General features: G+C 43.4%; 1 protein-coding gene across 1 annotated transcript; it reads right to left on the reverse strand.

Annotated features, from left to right (window-relative positions):
- Nucleotides 1-6,069: 6,069 nt before the first annotated feature.
- LOC103219190 (high mobility group protein B3-like) lies at nucleotides 6,070-9,850 on the reverse strand. Its single transcript, XM_007968743.3, has 2 exons — nucleotides 9,523-9,850; nucleotides 6,070-8,723 (listed from the first exon to the last, which is right to left on the reverse strand). Exons 1-2 carry the CDS (start codon nucleotides 9,593-9,595, stop codon nucleotides 8,170-8,172), a joined length of 627 nt encoding a protein of 208 aa, XP_007966934.1. The 5' UTR covers nucleotides 9,596-9,850; the 3' UTR covers nucleotides 6,070-8,169.
- Between the last annotated feature and the right edge of the window lie 11,560 nt (nucleotides 9,851-21,410).

Raw genomic sequence — 21,410 nt, forward strand, 5'->3', positions numbered from 1 at the left:
TTTTGAGATGGAGTCTAGCTCTGTTGCCCAGGCTGGAGTGCAGTGGCCGGATCTCAGCTCACTGCAAGCTCCGCCTTCTGGGTTTACGCCATTCTCCTGCCTCAGCCTCCCGAGTAGCTGGGACTACAGGCGCCCGCCACCTCGCCCGGCTAGGTTTTTTTTTGTATTTTTTAGTAGAGACGGGGTTTCACCGTGTTAGCCAGGATGGTCTCGATCTCCTGACCTCGTGATCCGCCCGTCTCGGCCTCCCAAAGTGCTGGGATTACAGGCTTGAGCCACCGCGCCCGGCCCAGATTTTCTTTCTTTTTCTTGACAGTAAACTTATTTTTCATAAAATATATCAAGTATAGAGGCAAAAATAGAGAAAAATATAACGACCAAGCTTTTAAATATGAGCATTATGCTGGCTGACGTATGGTGGCTCACAGCTTTAATCTCAGCACTTTAGGAGGCCAAGGCAGGAGGATCACTTGAGGCCAGGAGTTCAAGACCAGCCTGAGCAACATAGTGAGACCCCCATCTCTACAAAAAATAAAAAATTAGGTGTGGTGGCACATACCTGTGGTCCCAGCTAATCAGGAGGCTGAGGTGGGAGAATTGCTTTAGTCCAGGAGGTTGAGGCTTCAGTGAGCTGTGATCACACTACCACACTCCAGCCTGAACAACAGAGCCAGTCCATCTCAAAAAATAAAAAAGTTAGCATTATTCCTTTTTGCATCAGATATTATTTATTTATTATTATTTTTTAAGACAGAGTGGCCGGGCGCGGTGGCTCAAGCCTGTAATCCCAGCACTTTGGGAGGCCGAGATGGGCTGATCACGAGGTCAGGAGATCGAGACCATCCTGGCTAACCTGGTGAAACCCCGTCTCTACTAAAAAAAATACAAAAAACTAGCCAGGTGAGGTGGCGGGCGCCTGTAGTCCCAGCTACTCAGGAGGCTGAGGCAGGAGAATAGCGTAAACCTGGGAGGCAGAGCTTGCAGTGAGCTGAGATCCGGCCACTACACTCCAGCCTGGGGGACAGAGCGAGACTCCGTCTCAAAAAAAAAAAAAAAAAAAAGACGGAGTATCACTCTCTTGCCCAGGGTGGAGTGCAGTGGCGCAATCTCAGCTCACTGCAACCTCTACCTCCCAGGTTCAAGTGATGCTCCTGTCTCAGCCTTCCGAGTAGCTGGGATTACAGGTGCATGTCACCATGCCTGGCTAATTTGTATATTTTTAATAGACACAGGGCTTCACCATGTTGGCCAGGGTGGTCTTGAACTCCTGACCTCAAGTGATCTGCCTACCTTGGCCTCCCAAATGCTGGGATTACAGGGGTGAGCCACCAGGCCCAGCCAAATCTTGTGTTTTAGATAGTCAATATCACAGATACAGTGGAGGGACCTACTCTCTGTTTCCTTTTTTTTTTTTTTTTTTTTTTTTTTGAGACAGAGTCTCGCTCTGTCGCCCAGGCTGGAGTGCAGTGGCGCGATCTCAGCTCACTGCAAGCTCCGCCTCCTGGGTTCACGCCATTCTCCTGCCTCAGCCTCCCGAGTAGCTGGGACTGCAGGCACCCACCACCTCACCCGGCTAGTTTTTTGTATTTTTTAGTAGAGACGGGGTTTCACCGTGTTAGCCAGGATGGTCTTGATCTACTGACCTCGTGATCCACCTGTCTCAGCCTCCCAAAGTGCTGGGATTACAGGCTTGAGCCACCGCACCCGGCCTACTCTCTGTTTCTAAGAGGCTACCTCAGTTCTGTCAGCTTCTGGTCATTCTTGTGCCTTCTGGCCATGGAGTACAAATCCTTTTGAGAATCACAGTACATAGGTCTTTTTTCTTCTATACTTAAAGAGTTCATTTTGCCTGGTATGTACATAGGTCTTGATGTAGGAAGGCAGGTACTGAAGTGAACACTAAATTCCCTCTCTTGCTCACGAAGGGAGGCAGAGGGCGGAAGGTGGGTGTGTGACGGAAGATCTGTTGCTGAGGTCTAAAGAAACAAAGACGCCTTCAAGCTGTCGCTATGTAATTAAGAGCACCCGCCCAAGCACTGGCCCAGTTTTTCTTGTTTATGACTTTAATCTTGCTGGTTGTCCTTTCATTCACATGTTTACTGAATTGTCCACCCTTTTTATGGTATGCCCTTTTAACTACCAGGGTTCATGAACCATTATTGTAATTTTCCACTTACATGACTTGATCTGCAGATGGGTATTACCATACTTACTCAAATATTTCCTGCTTATTCCTGCAAAATTAGGACAAAGATCTCAAAGATTTTCTGAGGAATAAGTGAGATAACGTCTGTGTATTTAGCACAGTAATTGGCAATATACAGTGCCTGTAAATGCTTTTCCCCCTCTTTTCTAGTTTCTCATAAAACGTCTGTTTAAAACTCCATTAGGATTATCAGAGTTGCCAACAAGCACTGCAGATAGAGTTTCTGGAAACTACTTTTGGTCCATTTGTGAAAATTGTGGCATTTACTTTCTTCTGATTAGCCTAGCAATTGGAAAACCTGGAGGAATTAACAGTGTTAAAGTGTAATATTTTAAGATGTAAAAACAAGGGCCAGTCGCAGTGGCTCACACCTTTAATCCCAGCACTTTGGGAGGCTGAGGTGGGCTGATCTCTTAAGACCAGGAGTTTGAGACCAGCCTGGGCAACACAGTGAAATCTCATCGCTACAAAAACATACAAAAAAATTAGCCAGGTGTGGTGGCATGAGCCTATGGTCCCAGCTACCAGGGAGGCTGAGGTGTGGGAGGATTGCTTATGCCTGGGAGTTGCTTGAGGCTGCAGTGAGCCAAGATCGTGCCACTGCATTCCAGCCTGGGTGACAGAGTGAGACCCTGTCTCAAAAAAAAAAGATTCAAAAACATGGTTTTGTGCAAATATAGAATGAACACAGGTCAAAGATTTTATTCAATTCAATTAATGAGGGCACTGGTAAGATGTTAAGATTATTTCAAAGGGAATTTGAGGAACAGAGAGGCAAAGAGAAAAGACAAAACGGTTTTGCAAATAGATGCAAAACTGGTTAATATCCTACAGTGCAATAAAATGTAATGTTTGGTGTTCTCTCTTCTGAAGAGGAGAAATCAATATCTTTATCAGGCAAAATTTATTTGCATTGCTATGGATAAGAATTTGCCTTACCATCAGATTTTTTTTTACAATATTACTTCAATTCCTACAAAATTATAAAATAACCTAGTCAATAAGAAATCAGTTAAATTGTACAACCCTATAAAATCCAAAAATTCCAGAAATTCCAATAGGCAGTAGTAACAATTCCATTGAAAGGAAACCTAATAATCTCCTTTGCCCATTTCCATATCTTGGATAATTTTCTCTGGCAATTCTTATGCATTAAGGATGTGGTCTAGGAGGAAGCCTTGGAATTTTCTCACTCTGGATTGTGGAACCACAAAGTCAGCCTGGAGCTGCCTATATCTGGACACCTAAGCTCCTGTCAGAGCCAGTTTATTATTTCCAGTCACTCATTACAGGGATTCTCCTCTCCCTGGGGCGTTATGAAGGTAAAGAGAGGGTTCTTGGCCGGGCGCGGTGGCTCAAGCCTGTAATCCCAGCACTTTGGGAGGCCGAGACGGGCGGATCACGAGGTCAGAAGATCGAGACCATCCTGGCTAACACGGTGAAACCCCATCTCTACTAAAAAATACAAAAAACTAGCCGGGCGAGGTGGCGGGCGCCTGTAGTCCCAACTACTCGGGAGGCTGAGGCAGGAGAATGGCGTAAACCCAGGAGGCGGAGCTTGCAGTGAGCTGAGATCCGGCCACTGCACTCCAGCCTGGGCGACAGAGCAAGACTCCGTCTCCAAAAAAAAAAAAAAAAAAGAGAGAGGGTTCTTGGGCAGTCAGTTTCAGCATTAACCATTTTATTCCCACATTTGGCAATAGGGCTTGCCGTCCATTATTTATGGCCTCTGTCTTAGTCTGTTTTGTGTTGCTATAACATGATACCACAGACTGGGAAATTTATGAAGAAAATCAGTTTATTTCTCACAATTCTGGAGTCTGGGAAGTTCAATATCAAAGTGTCAGCATCTGACAAGGGCCTTCTTGCTGAGTCGTCCCACGGCAGAAGCCAAAAGAGCAAGAGAGAGCGAGACAAGTGAGCAAAAGGAAGCCAAACTCACTTTTAAAACAGCCCACTCTCAAGATAACTAACCCACTCCCTCAAAAATGACATTAATCCTCTCACAAGAGCAGAGCACTTATGACCTAATCACCTTATTAGGCCCCACCTCCTAACACTGTTGCATTGGGGATTAAGTTTCCAACACACGAGTTTTGGGGGACACATTCAAACCATAGCAGCTTCCTTCCAAAACCTGTCTCAACTGTCCAAAGCCTTTTCCAAACTCTTCTTCTACTTGCAAACCCCCCATTCAAACCAAAGAAACAGTTAATATAACCTTAAATTTGCAAAAACCATGTGGTTTGTTAAACAACTAATCATGCACAACGTTGAAACATCTCTTGTATCACATTTTTAAACTTTTCTATCATTTTTTTTAGTGTTCTTATGTCTTGTGTTTTCAATGAAGTTGTACTTCTAGAATAGATACCAGAAATTTTTCTCCTCTACCACCACCCCATATTAGGTGTTAGGTTTTTTTTTTGTTTGTTTTTTTGTTTGTTTTTTTTTTCTTAGACGGATTCTTACTCTGTTACCAGGCTGGAGTGCAGTGGTGCGATCTTGGCTCACTGCAACCTCTGCCTCCCAGGTTCAAGCAATTCTCCTGCCTTGGCCTCCTGAGTAGCTGGGACTACAGGTGCCCACCACCATGCCCAGCTAATTTTTGTATTTTTACAAAATTAAGTAGAGACAGGGTATCACCATAGTGGGCAGGCTGGTCTCGAACTTCTGACCTTGTGATTCGCCCACCTCAGCCCTCCAAAGTGCTGGGATTACAGGCATGAGCACCATGCCCAGCCCTGATTTTTTTTTTTTTTTTAAATATACAGATGGGGGTCTCATTATGTTGGCAAGGGTGGTCTTGAACTCCTGGCTTCAAGCAATGCTCCTGCCTTGGCCTCTCAAAGTGCTGAGATTATAGGCTTGAGCCACCATGCCGGGCATAGGTGTTAGCTATTTTGTATTAAAGGGCTAGAAAAAAGGGCTCAGAAAAAATCTTTGACTTCTCAATACCTTCACAATAGTGTGCCAACACTTACCAGAGAGTCCAAGTTCCCCCTCAATATTTTCCACCTTCTTGTGCCAGGCCAAATGCTTACCCCCACATATTTCTTTTTGCATCTCTGTATCTACACTCCCAACTTGGAATGCTCTTTTCCTTTACTTTCAGGCCTTAATTCAAACGCTGCCTCTTCCATGAAGTCTTCCTTGATCCCTCTAATTAGAAGTTACCACATGACTTGCCTTGTCCTGTAAAAGATCTCCAGTGAGATGACGCAGGACACAGGCGTGGAGCCAGACTGCCTGAATTCACTTATTAGTTTTGTGATCTTTGGCGAGTTATTGTAGGAGACCAGCATATGCCAACATGAAATATGCCTCCTTAGCATAAGGACTATTTTGAGCTGATGATTTTGAGAAGTTACAGATACAGGAGAAGCTCTGAAAACAGTAGAAATTACCCTTTTGTAAAGGAAATTTAATCTATAAGGGAAGTCTTCATTTGTTTTTTTGTTTTTGTTTTTGTTTTTTTTTTGAGACAGAGTCTCGCTCTGTCACCTGGCTGGAGTGCAGTGGCATGATCTCAGCTCACTGCAATCTCCACCTCCCAGGTTCAAGCAATTCTGCTGCCTCAGCCTCCTGAGTAGCTGGGACTATAGGTGCATGACACCATACCCAGCTAATTTTTGTGTTTTTTGCAGAAACGGAATTTCACCATGTTGACCAGGCTGGTCTTGAACTAGTGACCTCAGGTGATCCACCCGCCTCGGCCTCCCAAATTGCTGGGATTACAGGCATGAGCCACCAGGCCTGGCCGGAAGTCTCCATTTGTAAGGGTGCCTTCCTTTCTGTACCAGGAAAAGCAGGATGATTCTAAATCACTAGGAACTCATCAGTATAGATGGCTCTGGCTTAAATCTGTGCAGCAAACCTCACTCTTGTTTACTCTGCTTTTCCTGGCAGCTCCCTCATTATCAGCCTTCCCCACACCCTTCTTTCTCTGTCTGGCAAACGATGGTATTGAAACCTGAATTCAAAGCCACCTCTTTGAGGTTTACTCCTTTCTCTGTTTATCTCCTATGGATACATAAGAGGTATACCTGTTGTTAAACTTCTGGAGTTTTGTTTTGTTTCGATACAGGATCTTGCTCTGTTGCCCAGGCTGGAGTGTGGTGACACAATCTCAGCTCACTGCAGCCTCAACCTCCTGGGCTCGGGTGATCCTATTACCTCAGCCTCCCAAGTAGCTAAGACTCCAGGCACCTGCCACTGCCCAATTAATTTTATTTTGTATTCTTGGTAGAGACAGTGTCTCAGCCATGTTGCCAAGGCTGGTCTCAAACTTCTGAGCTCAACCAATCCTCCCACCTAGGCCTCCCAAAGTACTGGGATTACAAGCGTGAGCACTGTGCCCGGCCTGTTTTTCTCTTGTTATCTGTCCTGTGTTACAGAGGTTCATACTGTCTAAGAACTATGAAGGGCAGAAGAAAAAGTTATTTTTCCTCCCCTTCAATATTAAAACACTCTGCGCTTGAGTTTTCTAAAAAAGAGTGCTACCCACTCACATCATAGGATTTTTGTGCAGATTAAACAAATTAATACATGTAAAGCATTTAGAAGATGCCTAGAACATAGTGAGTGTCCAATAAGAGTTGGTTATTATTGTGGCCGGGTGCGGTGGCTTACGCCTGTAATCCCAGCACTTTGGGAGGCCAAGTCAGTTGGATTACCTAAGGTTGGGAGTTGAAGACCAGCCTGACCAACATGGAGAAACCCCATCTCTACTAAATATACAAAAGATTAGCCAGGAGTGGTGGCACATGCCTGTAATCCCAGCTACTCGGGAAGCTGAGGCAGGAGAATCGCTTGAACCCGGGAGGCAGAGGTTGCGGTGAGCTGAGATTGCGCCATTGCAACTCCAGCCTGGGCAACAAGGGCGAAATTCTGTCTCAAAAAAAAAAAAAAAAAAAAGAGTTATTATTATTCCTTTTGGATGCTCCCATAATTCTTTGCTAGTGCTTCTTTCAGAGTTTTTTGTTTGTTTGCTTGCTTGTTTTTGAGACAGTGTCTCATTCTATCAACTAGGCTGGAGTAGTTGGCATGATCTTGGCTCACTACAGCCTCGATTTCCTGGGCTCAAGCAATCCTCCCACCTCAGTCTCCTGAGTAGCTGGGATTACAGGCACCCGCCACCATGCCTGGCTAATTTTTGTTTAATGTAATACTGTTCATTTAACTTCAAAACCATTTCAGTGTTCTAAATATACGAAAAAAAACCAGAACGTTGCAAATCGTGTTTAAGTACAGGAGGTTCTTGAACTTTCACTAATGCAGTGGCTCTTCACTTTGCTGACAATGAAGAGTTCTACAGTTTGTTTAAAAACTTCTGCACTTAACTAAAAAAAAAAAAAATCATGCCAGCTGACCCCGCTTTGTCCACAGCTAAGATGGCAGCAGAATGCTATGTCACAGAAACAAGACAACCTGAAGCGAAATGGATGCCCACTGCATAGTCAACAGGTCCAGCCTCACAGTGCACACACCCTGAGCTATAGCCCCTCCAAAAAGCATCTTCCCCACAGCCTCAACGCCGAGCAAGGAGCATCCAGACTTTATCTCAGTCGTTTTGTTCTTTTTACAAACTATAGAGATATACAGTTGTTAACTCAGGATTTCTAGCCAATAACCATATAGTTAACACCACCTTACAAATAAAAAGAAAATGCCAGAAACGTCTTTAAATGCCTTGTCACACCCACAGCAAAGTGCACAGAGCGGGGAGAACACAAGAGTGCCTTTTCATTTTAAAAATGTTTGGAAATATGTACATCTTTGATGCAGTTTCAGGGTGCTCCAGACACCCATGGCCACTTCATGTAAACCACTGACAATTTCTAAAGCACTTTGAGGAACTACAATACGATCGTGATCAAATTTTGTAATTAAACCTAATGAGGGCAACAGACACTTCTCAAATAAGAGATATGTTGAGTACAGCGCTCCCCTACTCTAAGTATTCACAAGGAGACAGATAAACAGTTTGTTTGTTCATCCTCATCCTCCTCCTTCTCTTCTTCCTCCTCGTCTTCTTCATCTTCCTCTTCCACCTTTTTCCGCACAACTTTAGCAGAACCTTTTGTGCCATCAAACTTTCCTTTCAACTTACAGTCAGCAACATCCTGCTCATACTTCTCCTTCAGCTTTGCCGCCTTAGTGATGTAAGGCTGCTTTTCACTGTCATTTAAGTTCTTCCACATCTCACCCAGCTTTTTTGCCACGTCTCCAATAGAGATGCCGGGGTTTGTGGATTTGATCCTGGGGCAGAATTCTGAACAGAACAGGAAGAATCCAGATGGTGGCCTTTTGGGGGCATTAGGGTCCTTCTTCCTCTTGCCTCCCTTGGCTGGTCCATGATCCTTCATTTCCCGATCATAGAGCACTTTATCTGCCTTTGCTATTTCATCAAATTTAAATTTCTCTTTCCTGGACATTGTCTTCCACCTCCCAGAGTACTTCTTGGAAAATTCTGCAAAATTGACAGGGACCTCCGGGTTTTTCTTCTTATGTTCTTCTTTGCATTGGAACAGGAATTAAAAGAAATTAAAGAGGCCGGGCGTGGTGGCTCATGCCTGTAATCCCAGCTCTTTGGGAAGCCGAGGTGGGCGGATCACCTGAGGTCCAGGGTTCGAGACCAGCCTGAACAACATGGAGAAACCCTATCTCTACTAAAAATACAAAAAATTAGCTGGGCGTGGTGGCACATGCCTGTAATCCCAACTACTCCAGAGGCTGAGGCAGGAGAATGGCTTGAACCCGGGAGGCGGAGGTTGCTGTGAGCTGAGATCGTGCCATTGCACTCCAGCCTAGGCAACAAGAGGGAAACTCCGTCTCAAAAAAAAAAGGAAAGAAATTCAAGAATATGTGAGCAAAAACTCAGTTGTATGTAAGAAAACCCAATTCTCCCTGAGAAAGAAAAAAAGCTGAAGTCCTTTAAAAATTAACTGCCTGTTTTTCTGTGGCTCGTGAGCCTTATCTCTCCCTTTCCCAGGAATTGTGAAGACTCTGTTTCTCTAGCTGTGCAGCTGCAAGGTCACTAGGCAGATAATCGCAAGTCATAAAACATGTTGTTCCTTGAAAAGTAATAAATGATGTAATGCATGTCTTAATTAAATAACTGTCTTTATTTCTTGCTTCTGTAATATGCTTTACCCTGCACAGATCTCCCCCCACCCCACAAAATGCTTAAAAGGTAGCTTGACTCTTTGTTCGGGCTCAGTCCTGTGGATGTTAATCCAACTGGGCTGGTGCACCTAAATAATAAATAATTCCTCCTCCACCCCTTGGTCTCTGTGATTCCTTCATTATCCCGCTGCAGCATGTCTGCACAGAGAAAGCATAAGCAGACACCTTGCCCTTTGGTTTCTTGGGGTCACCTTTAGCCATCCTGACTGTATTGTTCACTAGTCTGGGTAGCGCAGGGCATGAGGCACGGCTCAGCGCTCCCTAGCCTCACGCTAGCTGCCTCCACGAGAGCCACCTCCATGCCTGGCTAATTTTTTTTTTTTTTTTTTTTGAGACGGAGTCTCACTGTGTCACCCAGGCTAGAATGCAGTAGCACGATCTCGGCTCACTGCAACCTCCACCTCCCAGGTTCAAGCGATTCTCCTCCTCAGCCTGCTCAGTAGCTGGGATTACAGGTGCCTGCCACCATGCCCGGCTAATTTTTGTATTTTTAGTAGAGATGGGGTTTCACCATGTTGATCAGGCTGGTCTTGAACTCCTGACCTCGTGATCCACCCGCCTCAGCTTCCCAAAGTGCTGGGATTACAGGCGTGAGCCACTGTGCCTGGTCTGGCTAATTTCTATATTTTCAGTAGAGATGAGATTTCACCATGTTGGCCAGGCTGATCTCAAACTCCTGACCTCAAATGATCCGCCCGCCTCGGCCTCCCAAAGAGCTGGGATTACAGGCATAAGTCACTGTGCCTTGTCACGTTTTACTTTTTCTTTTGTTGTAGAGACAAGATTTCATTAGGTTTTCCAGGCTGGTCTCGAACTCCTGAACTTAAGTGATCCTCCTGCCTCAGCCTCCCAAAGTGCTGGGTGCTGGGATTACAGACAGGAGCTACTGTGCCCAGCCCTGTTATATTTATAATTAATCAGTTTACATATATTTATACTCTTATACTAAGTTTATCAGTCTCATATATATTTTATTCACTTTTTTTCTTTTTTTTTTGAGACGGTGTTTTGCTTTTTTTGCCCAGACTGGAGTGCAATGGCACGATCTTGGCTCACGACAACTTCCGCCTCCCAGGTTCAAGCAATTCTCCTGCCTCAGCCTCCCGAGTAGCTTGGATTACAAGCATGTGCCACCATGCCCAGCTAATTTTGTATTTTTAGTAGAGATGCGTTTTCTCCATGTTGGTCAGGTTGGTTTCGAACTCCTGACCTCAGGTAATCCACCTGCCTCAGCCTCCCAAAGTGTTGGGATTACAGGCGTGAGCCACTACGCCTGGCCTTATTTTATTCACTTTTTACATTTCTGTCTCCTTCACTGAAGAAAGCCCCTTAAGGGATGTTTGGGGAATATTTGCTGAATGAATGAACAAATTTAAGAATGAGTGAATGGGTAGTTGGAGCCCTGGTTCTCAGTAAGCAAATCTTAATAAAAAATCAGACTAGCCAGGTGTGGTGGCTCATGCCTGTAATCCCAGCACTTTGGGAGGCTGAGGTGGGCAGATCATGAAGGTCAGGAGTTCGAGACCAGCCTGGCCAACATAGTGAAACCCTGTCTCTACTAAAAATACAAAAAAATTTAGCCAGGCATGGTGGCATGCACCTGTAGTCCCAGCTACTCAGGAAGCTGAGGCAGAAGAATCACTTGAACCAGGGAGGTGGAGGTTGTCGTGAGCCAAGATCACTCCACTCTAGCCTGGGCAACAGAGCAAGGCTCCATCTCAAAAAAAAAAAAAAAAAAAAAAAAAATTCAGGCTGGGCTTGGTGGTTCATGACTGTTATCCCAGCTCTTTGGGAGGCCAAAGCGGGTGGATCACCTCAGGTCAGGAGTTTGAGACCAGCCTGACCAACATGGAGAAACCCCATCTCTACTAAAAATACAAAATTAGCTGGGTGTGGTGACACATGCCTGTGATCCCAGCTACCAGGGAGGCTGAGGCAGGAGAATCGCTTGAATCTGGGAGGCAGAGGTTGCAGTGAGCCGAGATTGCGCCATTGCACTTCAGCCTGGGCAACAAGAGCGAAACTCCGCTCAGACTTTTTGCTCATGATATGTGGAATTTTTTGTGTGTGCGCCAAAATATCATGTTAAAGGATTTTTTGACAAACCACCAAACCTATGAAATGAGCTTTTGCTTTGCAGTATCAGGCATTTGTTTGAAGTGTAATGTTTGGACAGGCCTGAAATCTACAGCACCAGGATTTTTCCTACACAAACCATCTTTGGTATCTTTGTTTTCTGGGTGTTAAATCAGAATAGTAACTTGATAGTCCGTTTATTATGCCTCCTAAAATTCACACAGATGGTTTTTGTACCTGCCCCCCGCAACCCGCCAACGAAAGCCCTAAGCTGAACAGTAGGTACATTATCACTAGCAAGTTATGTGACCTTGAGCAAATTACTTCTACGATCTCGGGTTCAATTTCCTCATTTTAAACAGAAGGTGAGTTCACTTCCTGTTCTGTGTGGCTGCTCAGTGCCATTCCCACTTCCTCCTGTGTTGTCCCCAGTATCACAGGAGCTGGCATCTGGGACATGGCGGTTCCTGTACCTGCTCATCTTCAGGGCTCCAGTGCAGGTTCTGCCAATAAATGGTGTATCTGCAAGATTGAGAGAGTGAGAGGAGTAGAGAGGATTATTGCTTCTGGCACGGCAGGCAGGTGCGCAGACTTCAGGCTTTGGAAAGGTTTCAGCCACATGTTCCTGGTGTCTTCTTGCAAGGTGTTCACCTCAGTGCTGCAGGGAGCTGAATTCATTGGTAGTTCCTAAACAGCTTGATTTTCTTAACACTAGCAGCAGTCTTCTGCCCTTCCAACAGTTTGTTTGTTTGTTTGTTTATGTAAAAGTTAGGCCTGGTGCGGTGGCTCATGCCTGTAATCCCAGCACTTTGGGAGGCTGAGGCGAGAGGATCACCTGAGGTCAGGAGTTCGAGACCAGCCTGGCCAATATGGTGAAACCCCGTCTCTACAAAAGTACAAAAAAATTAGCCAGGCATGATGGTGGGTGCCTGTAATCCCAGCTAATCTGGAGGCTGAGGCAGAAGAATCACTCCAGCCTGGGCAAGACAGCGAGACTCCATCTCAAGAAAAAAAAAAGAAGGCCGGGTACAGTGGCTCATGCCTGTAATCCCAGCACTTTGGGAGGCTGAGGCGGGCAGATCACTTGAGGCCAGGAGTTTGAGACCAGCTCCCCTGTCTCTACTAAAAATACAAAAATTAGCCAGGCATGGTGGTGCATGTCTGTAATCCCAGCTACTCAGGAGGCTGAGGCAGGAGACTCACTTGAACCCGGGAGGCGGAGGTTGCAATGAGCCGAGATCGCGCCACTGCACTCCAGCCTGGTGACAGCAAGACTCCATCTAAAAAAAAAAAAAAAAAAGTTGGTTTTAGTTTTTATTTTAAAAATAACTACAGATTCCTCATTTACACAGAAAGACTACCAACTTTTTTTTTTAAGTAACAGCTTTATTGAAATATAATATTGAAAAGCCACTTAAAGTTTACAATTCAATGGGTTTTTAAAAATATATTCAAGGTGTTGTGTAGTCATCACAATGAATTGTAGAACATTTTTATCACCCTTAAAAGAAACTGCAAACCCATAAGCAGCAGTCTCTCCCCATTCCACCCCAACTCTGCCTATCCTCCGCTCTCCCTACCTAGCCCTAGGCAACCACAATCCACTTTCTGTCTCTATGGATTTGTCTGTTCCCAACCTTTCACGTAAGTGGAAACATGATATGTGGCCTTTTGTGTGAGGGTTCTTTTACTTAGCATAAGGTGTTTAAGATTCCTCCACTTTGTAGCTCGTTAGAAGTACTTTGTTTCTCTGTATTACCCAATAAAGTCTCACTGTATCACATTTTATGTATCTACTCACCATTGGAGGGATATCTGGAGGGTGTCCACATTTGGGCTATTAGAATAATGCTGCTGTGAATATTTGTTGCTTTGTTTTGTTTGTTTTTGTTTTGAGATGGAGTCTCGCTCTGTGGCCCAGGCTGGAGTGCAGTGGCACGATCTCGGCTCACTGCAACCTCTGTCTCCTGGGTTTAAGTGGTTTTCATGCCTCAACCTCCCAAGTAGCTGGGACTACAGGCGCCCCTCACCAAGCTCAGCTAATTTTTGTATTTTTAGTAGAGATGGGGTTTCACCGTGTTGCCCAGGCTGGTCTCAAACTCCTGACCTCAGGTGATCCACCCAACTTGGCCTCCCAAAATGCTGGGATTAAAGGTGTGAGCCAACGCACGCAGCAAATGCTGCTATGAATATTCACATACAAATTTTTGTATAGATGTATGTTTTTATTTCTCTTGGATATTCACCTAGAAGTGGAATTGCTGTGTCATATGGTAACTCAGTTTAACCTTTTGAGGTGCCTCTGGGCTGTTTTCTAAAGTCGCTGCACCATTTTACAGTTCTACTAGCAGTGTATGAAGATTCTATTTCTCTGTGTTCTCACCAATACTTGTTATTGTCTGTCTTCTAAATTATCCTAGTGGGTGTGAAGTGGTATCTCTCTGAGGTTTTGATTTGCATTTTCCTGATGGTTAAACATGTCAAGCACTTTTCATGTGCTTATTGGTCATTTGTGTGTGTGTGTGTATCTATCTATATATATTTGTTGCTGTTGTTGTTGTTGTTGTTGTTAAGACAGGGTCTGTTGCCCAGGCTGGAGTGCAGTGGCATGATCTTGGCTCACTGCAGACTCGACCTCCTGGGCTCAAGCAATCCTCCCACCTCAGCCTCCCAAGTAGCTGGGACTACAGATACATGCCACCACGCACAGTTAATTTTGTTCATTGTTTGTAGAGATGAGATCTCACTATGTTGCCCAGAGTTGGTCTCAAACTCCTGGGTTCAAGCACTCCTCCCACCTCGGCCTCCCAAAGTGCTGGGATTACAGGCATGAGCCACCGCGCCTGGGCAGCCATTTGTAGATCTTATTTGGAGAGTTATCCGTTCAAATCCTCTGCATTTAGCTGGGCTAACTTTTTTTTATTGAGTTGTAGATTTTTTTTTAAATCACATATATGACTTGTAAACATGTTTTTTCATTTTGTGGGTTGTCTTTTCACTTTCTTGATGGTTTCATTTGAAAAATGAAAGTTTTAACTTTTAGGTGGGCACGGTGGCTCATGCCACCGTGCCAATCCTAGCACTTTGGGAGGCTGAGGCAGGTGGATTGCCTGAACTCAGGAGTTCAAGACCACTCTGGGCAACATGGTGAAACACCAACTCTACTAAAATACAAAAAATTAGCTGGGCGTGGTGATGTGCGCCTGTAGTCCCAGCTACTCAGGAGGTTGAGGTATGAGAATCACTTGAACCTGAGAGGCGGAGGTTGCAGTGAGCCGAGATTGCCATACTGCACTCCAGCCTGGGTGACAGAGCAACACTCTGTCTCAAAAAATATATATTTAAATATAAAAATTTAAAATAAAAATAAAAGTTTTAACTTTTGATAATGTGTAATTTGTCTATTTTGTTGTTGTGTGTACTTTTGATGTCATAACTAAGAAACCATTGCCTAATCCAAAGTCACAAAGATTTATGCCTGTTTCTTTCTAAGAGTTTTATAGTTTTAGCTCTTACACTTATGTATATGATCCGTTTTGAGTTAATTTTTACATATATGTATGGTATGGTATTTTGCACCCAAATACATAAAGCAAAAATTAACAGAATGGAGGGGAGAAACAGAATTGAATAATGATACTTGGAGATTGTCATGCACATTTCCACAGACGTATGTTTCCCAAATTTCTTTGTTATTGATTTCTCATTTCATTCCATTGTGGTCAGAAAACATGTTTTAAATTGTTTTTTATCCTTTTAAATGTATTAACATTTGTTCAATGGCCTACCATATGGTCCATCTTAAAGAATCATCTATGTGTATTTGACAAGAATATGTATTCTGCTATTGCTGAGTATTCTAGAGATGTCTATTAGGTCTAGTTGCTTTATAGTATTTTTTTTTTTTTTTTTTTTTTTTTTGAGATGAAGTCTCGCTCTTGTCACCCAGGCTGGAGTGTGATAGCGCGATCCTGGCTCACTGCAACCTCTGCCTCCCAGATTCGAGCGATTCTCCTGCCTCAGCATCCCTGAGTAGCTGGGATTACAGGCGCACGCCACTACGCCCGTTAATTTTTGTATTTTTAGTAGAGACGGGGTTTCGCCGTGTGTCTGGTCAAAGAGGCTTTCTGGTTAATGTTTGTAGGACACAGAGACAACAAATATAAACAAGTGCCTGGCCTGGGCAAGGAGAAGTTTTGGTTTGGGTCTTTTTTTCCAGTTTTAGCAGGGTCTGTGATGGGGCCGGGCATTATTCAATCTTTGCCAAATGATGTTCTGAAACCCCTTCCCGTTGGAGGGCACAAGGGCAGAGCCCTGTGAAGAAAAGACAGGCATGGCCAAGGCACCTGTGTACCTGACAGCGTTGGGAAGTCCCCTTCCCTAGGCCGAAGGCTGTCCTTTTTTTAGGTGAGCCCTCTCTAGAGCCAGACTGAGGAAAGGATAGTCATTGGCTTTCTGGAGGCAAGGACAGTGCCTGGCGTTCTGGGAGAAATACACATTGACGAGCCGGAAAGTTCCAGACCCACTGGGAAGACAGGATTTTGGAAAAAGACAGACAGAGGTTTGAAGTCTGACTGAGGAAAGAGAGAGACCCTCTCATATTGTTTTGTATTGTTTTATACTCGGTACCGTGTTTTAAGAAAAAAACAAGGAAGTAAAACCAAAGACAGGCAGCCAGGCGCCAGGCCCAAAACCAGGCCTGGGCCTGCCTGGCCTAAACCCAGTAGTTAAAAATCAACTCATAACTTAGAAACCGATGTTATTCATAGATTCCAGACGTCGTATACAAGAACACTGTGAAACTCCCTGCCCTATTCTGTGTCTCTCTGACCACTGATGCATGCAGGCCCTGTCATGTACCCCCTGCTCGCTCAAATCAATCAGGACGCTTTCATGTGAAATCTTTAGTGTTGTGAGCCCTGAAAAAAGACAGAAATTGTGCACTCAAAGAGCTCAGATTTTAAGGCAACAACTTGCCAATGCTCCCAGCTGAATAAAGCCCTTCCTTCTACAACTTGGTGTCTGAGAGGTTTTGTCTGCGGCTGGTCCTGCTACATTTCTTGGTTCCCTGACCGGGAAGCGAGGTAACTGACAGACGGCCAGGGCAGCCTCTTAGGTGGCTTAGGCCTGCCCTGTGGAGCATCCCTGCGGGGGACTCTGGCCAACCTGTGACGTGATCCAAAAAGCGCTCCCGGGTAGGCAATTGTCCCGGTGGAACGCCTCATCAGAGCAGCGTGTAGCAGGCCCCCACAGAAGATTAACACAGTGGCTGAACACGGGGAAGGAACTGGCACTTGAAGTCCGGACATCTGAAACTTGGTAAGACTAGTCTTTAGAATGTGCCCCACTCCATTTGAGTGGAAGCGTGGCCTGATCACCCACGGTGTGCCTGTATTGGCACTTTTGTTCTGGTTTTGACTTGACTTGATTTGGTAAGACTAGTCTTTGGAACTTGCCCCACTCCATTTGAGTAGAAGCGTGGCCTGATCACCCACGGTGTACCTATATTGGCACTTTTGTTCTGGTTTTGACTTGACTTGAATTGCTGGATACTTTAGTTTTAGTTTTGACTTGGCTTAAATATCTTGGTACTCAGATTTTGAATTTCGCAGTATTTTGATTTTAGTTTGGTATAAAGGATAAAAGTGTGCGTGTGCCCTCTTTACCCATTCTTTGTTTTGCGGTGAATGTGTGTGGCATGAGTGTGGTATTTTGTCTTGAGAAAACATAGGTCAGGCGCAAAATAAGCCCACCCCACTAAGAACTATGTTGAAAAATTTTAAGGAAAAAAAAAGGAGGGGGGAAGCAGAATTTATATAAAAAGAATGTTATATAGTAAATTCTTATCCTGAAATTAAATGGTTATTTTAAAAAAGTTTGTAATAAGTCAAAAAGTTGAGACATGTCAAAAAATTGTCTGTGAAAGTCATAAAAGAAAAAAGTTATAAAAAATTTTTTATGCAAAAAATGTTATATAATTTAAAAGTAATAAGGCCTCCTGAGTACTATTGAGAAAATAGTTTATGTGCAAGGTATATAAAAAAGTAAAATATACCTTTAGTAAAAAGATTATAAAGAGGCATAAGAATGTAGATTTTTACCTACATTAAAAGGTCAAAAAATTATTGTTTTGAAAGTTTAGGCAAGTTTTAAAACATCAGTTGTAAAGAAAGTTCTGTGTGTAAACATAATAGCTAAAGTTAAAAAAGTATCATCCAGTTTTTCTGTGAACTGGACATTAAAGTAAAAATGCAACAGGTTTTTCTTAAAACATCAACCTGCTCTTTAACAAAAATTATAAAAGGTTAAAAAAAGTCTATAAAATCTTATCTGATGGTCAAACATAAAAAATTAGATAAATATGTCTACAAGGTTTTATTAAAATTAATAACACACTAATATAAAAGTAAAATTTAGCTTATCTAGTATAAAAATCATACAAAAAGCATTATTAAATATAAAATGGTGTTTAGCTTTTCTTTAGTCTAAAAACTAATAAAAATAGGTGCTAAAGAAAACATTCATTTTACTAGAAGATCATAGAAGTTAAAGACTTAAAACAAACTTTGGCAATTAAGACTGAATACCAAGATGCAAATGCCTAGTTGAAATGGATTAAATATTCCATCTGCACGTTAAACAAAAGCAGTTGTTATGCTTGTGCACATGGCAGGCCAGAGGCCCTGATTGTCCCCCTTCCACTAAGGTGGTCCTCCAGTCGACCAGGCGTGGGCTGCATGGTAGCTCTTTTCCAAGATTCTACAGCCTGGAGTAATAAGTCATGCCAGGCTCTCTCTGCTATATCCCAAAGTCCCTGCAGGTCAGCCCCCGAGGGCTATCCAGCTTGCGTCTCCCAACACTAAGTTCACTTCGTGTCTCTCATGGCAAAGAGGAGACTTAATATTCCTTGGAGACCTGAAGAGATGCAGTGAGCTTAAGAATTTTCAAGAGCTTATCTATCAGCCCTTGTTCATCCCCGAGCAGATGTGTGGTGGTATTGTGGTGGACCTTTACTAGGCACTCTGCCAAATAACTAGAGTGGCACTTGTGCTTTAGTCCATTTGGCTATTCCTTTCACCCTGGCATTTCATCAATCAGAAATAATAATAATAAGACATTGTAAAGCGAGAGAAGCCCCTTATGGGTTTTTCAACTCTCACAACCATTTAGATGCAATTAGAGCCCCACAAGAAATACCAGATCAATTTAAAGCTTGAAATCAAATAGTTACAAAATCTAAATCAATATTTTAGTAGATGACAGTCAATAAAAATGTAGATTACATAAACTACATCTGTTACAATCAACAGCAATGAGTTTTTCATAAGTTGAAAAGAAAAACTCATGTTGGTCCCAGCCCTGAGGCTCCCTGACCTGACAAAACTCTTTACACTCTATATGTCAAAAAAAAAATGGCAGTTAGAGTTTTAACTCAGACTGTAGGACCCTGGCCAAGGCCAGTGGCCCATCTCTCAAAACAACTAGACAAGGTTTCCAAAGGCTGGCCCCCATGTCCAAGGGCCCTGGCAGCAACGGCCCTGTTAGCACAAGAAGCAGATGAGCTAACTCTTAGGAAAAACCCAAACATAAAGTCCCCCCATGCTGTGGTGATTTTAATAAATACCAAAGGACACCATTAGCTAATAAATGCTCGACTAACTACATACCAAAGCTTGCTCTGTAAAAATTCCCTGCATAACCATTGAAGTTTGCAACAGGCTAAACCCGCCACCTTGCTCCTGGTATCAAAGAGCTCAGTTAAATATAACTGTGTAAAAGTATTAGACTCAGTTTATTCTAGTAGGCCTAACCTCTGAGACCATCCTTAAACATCTGTAGACTAGGAGCTGTACGTGGATGGCAGCAGCTTCGCTAACCCCTGCAAAGTGACTCTGAAAAAGACAAGCCCTGCTCCAGTCACACCCGGAAGCTGACTGGTCCACGCAAGGCTGACGCACGAGGAAACTCATCGGGGGACTCATTTTCCTTAAAATTTAGACTTGTGCAGTAAAGACTTCAACTGACCTTCCTCAGACTGAGGGCTGTTCCCAGTGTATACATCAAGTCACTAAGGTAAGACAAAAGATTGCTACAGTTCTATGATTTTATAGTTATTATAAGTGTACCAGGACTCTAAAAGAAACTTGTTTGTATAATGATATTCTATCCAAGGTATGTAGCCCAGGAAATAACCAACCTGATGCATGTTATGACTCATTTTAAGCCTCCCATGATCACAGTTTTTAAAATAAGAATAAGGACTAGTCTTTTTCTAAGTGACACAAGTAAAGTAATAGCTAGAAGAGAACAAAGAGAAGTTCCCAAAAATGTAACCTTAAAATTTGACGCCTGTGCCACTATTAATAGTAAACAGCATAAGATAAGATGCGGTTCTCTAGATTAAGAAAAAAGTTACACAGCAGAAAATAAGCATATCTGTCAAAAATCATATTTATGTGAAATGTGTCAATACTGGTTTTATGTCATTTAGGCGACTTAAAAATAAAATAAAATAAAATAAAATAAAAAGATCCTATTTAGCTCCAAAAAAGAAAGGTCAGCCCCTCCTGCACGAGTAGGAGCTGCAACCCTTTAAAATCAGTAATCACAAACCCCTCAGACCCAAAACAGAATTAAAAAAATACGTAACAGGCCGGGCGCGGTGGCTCAAGCCTGTAATCCCAGCACTTTGGGAGGCCGAGACGGGCGGATCACGAGGTCAGGAGATCGAGACCATCCTGGCGAACACGGTGAAACCCCGTCTCTACTAAAAATACAAAAAATTAGCCGGGCGAGGTGGCGGGCGCCTGTAGTCCCAGCTACTCGGGAGGCTGAGGCAGGAGAATGGCGTGAACCCGGGAGGCGGAGCTTGCAGTGAGCTGAGATCCGGCCACTGCACTCCAGCCTGGGAGACAGAGCGAGACTCCGTCTCAAAAAAAAAAAAAAAAAAAAAATACGTAACATTAGGCATTGATTAAAACAAAGACTAGATCCTAGTGTAAGCATCCTAATAAAAGAAGAAGTTCAAAGACGCTCTCCAGAACCAGTATTTCAGACTTTCCATGATGAACTAAATGTGCCAGTACCTGAGATTCCAGAAAAAACTAAAAATTTGTTTTTGCAATTAGCCGAACATGTAGCCCAGTCTCTAAAAGTCACTTCATGTTATGTTTGTAGAGGAACCGTAACAGGAGATCAATGGCCATAGGAAGCCCAAGAATTAGTTCCTACAGACCCAGTTCCTGATGAATTCCCAGCCCAAAAGAACTACCCTGACAATTTTTAAGTTCTAAACGTCTCAATTATTAGACAGTATTGCATAGCTAGAAGAAGAAAAACATTCACTCATCCTGTAGGGCGGCTTAGTTGTCTTAGGCAAAAGCTGTATAATAGCACCGCAAAAACAGTTACATAGTAGACTTCCAATTATACAGAAAGAAACCCATTCAGTAAATTTCCAAGGTTGCAGACTGTCTAGGCCCACCCAGAATTCCACCAGGACTAGACGGCCCCCACCGGGTTATACTGGATATGCAGACATAGAGCCTACGCTAAGCGGCCTGACCAGTGGACAGGCGGTTGTGTTATTGGCACTATTAAACCATCTTTCTTCTTACTGCCCATAAGAACAAGTGAACTTCTAGGCTTCCCAGTCTATGATTCCCACTAAAAACGAAGCATAGCCACTTGAGCACAAGATGGCTCATGAAGATATCAGACCCCCATCTACCTGCTCAACTGAATTATACGGTTACAAGCTGTTTAAGAAATTGTTACTAATAAAACTGGTCAAGGCTTGACTATTCTGGTCCGGCAAGAAACTCAGATAAGAAATGCTATCTATCAAAATAGATTAGCTCTCGATTACTTGCTAGCAGCTGAAAAAAAGATCTATAAGAAATGTAACCTTACTAATTACTGTCTACACATAGATAATCAA

Source organism: Chlorocebus sabaeus, chromosome 12, assembly GCF_047675955.1.
Source record: "Chlorocebus sabaeus isolate Y175 chromosome 12, mChlSab1.0.hap1, whole genome shotgun sequence".
NCBI lineage: Eukaryota > Metazoa > Chordata > Mammalia > Primates > Cercopithecidae > Chlorocebus > Chlorocebus sabaeus.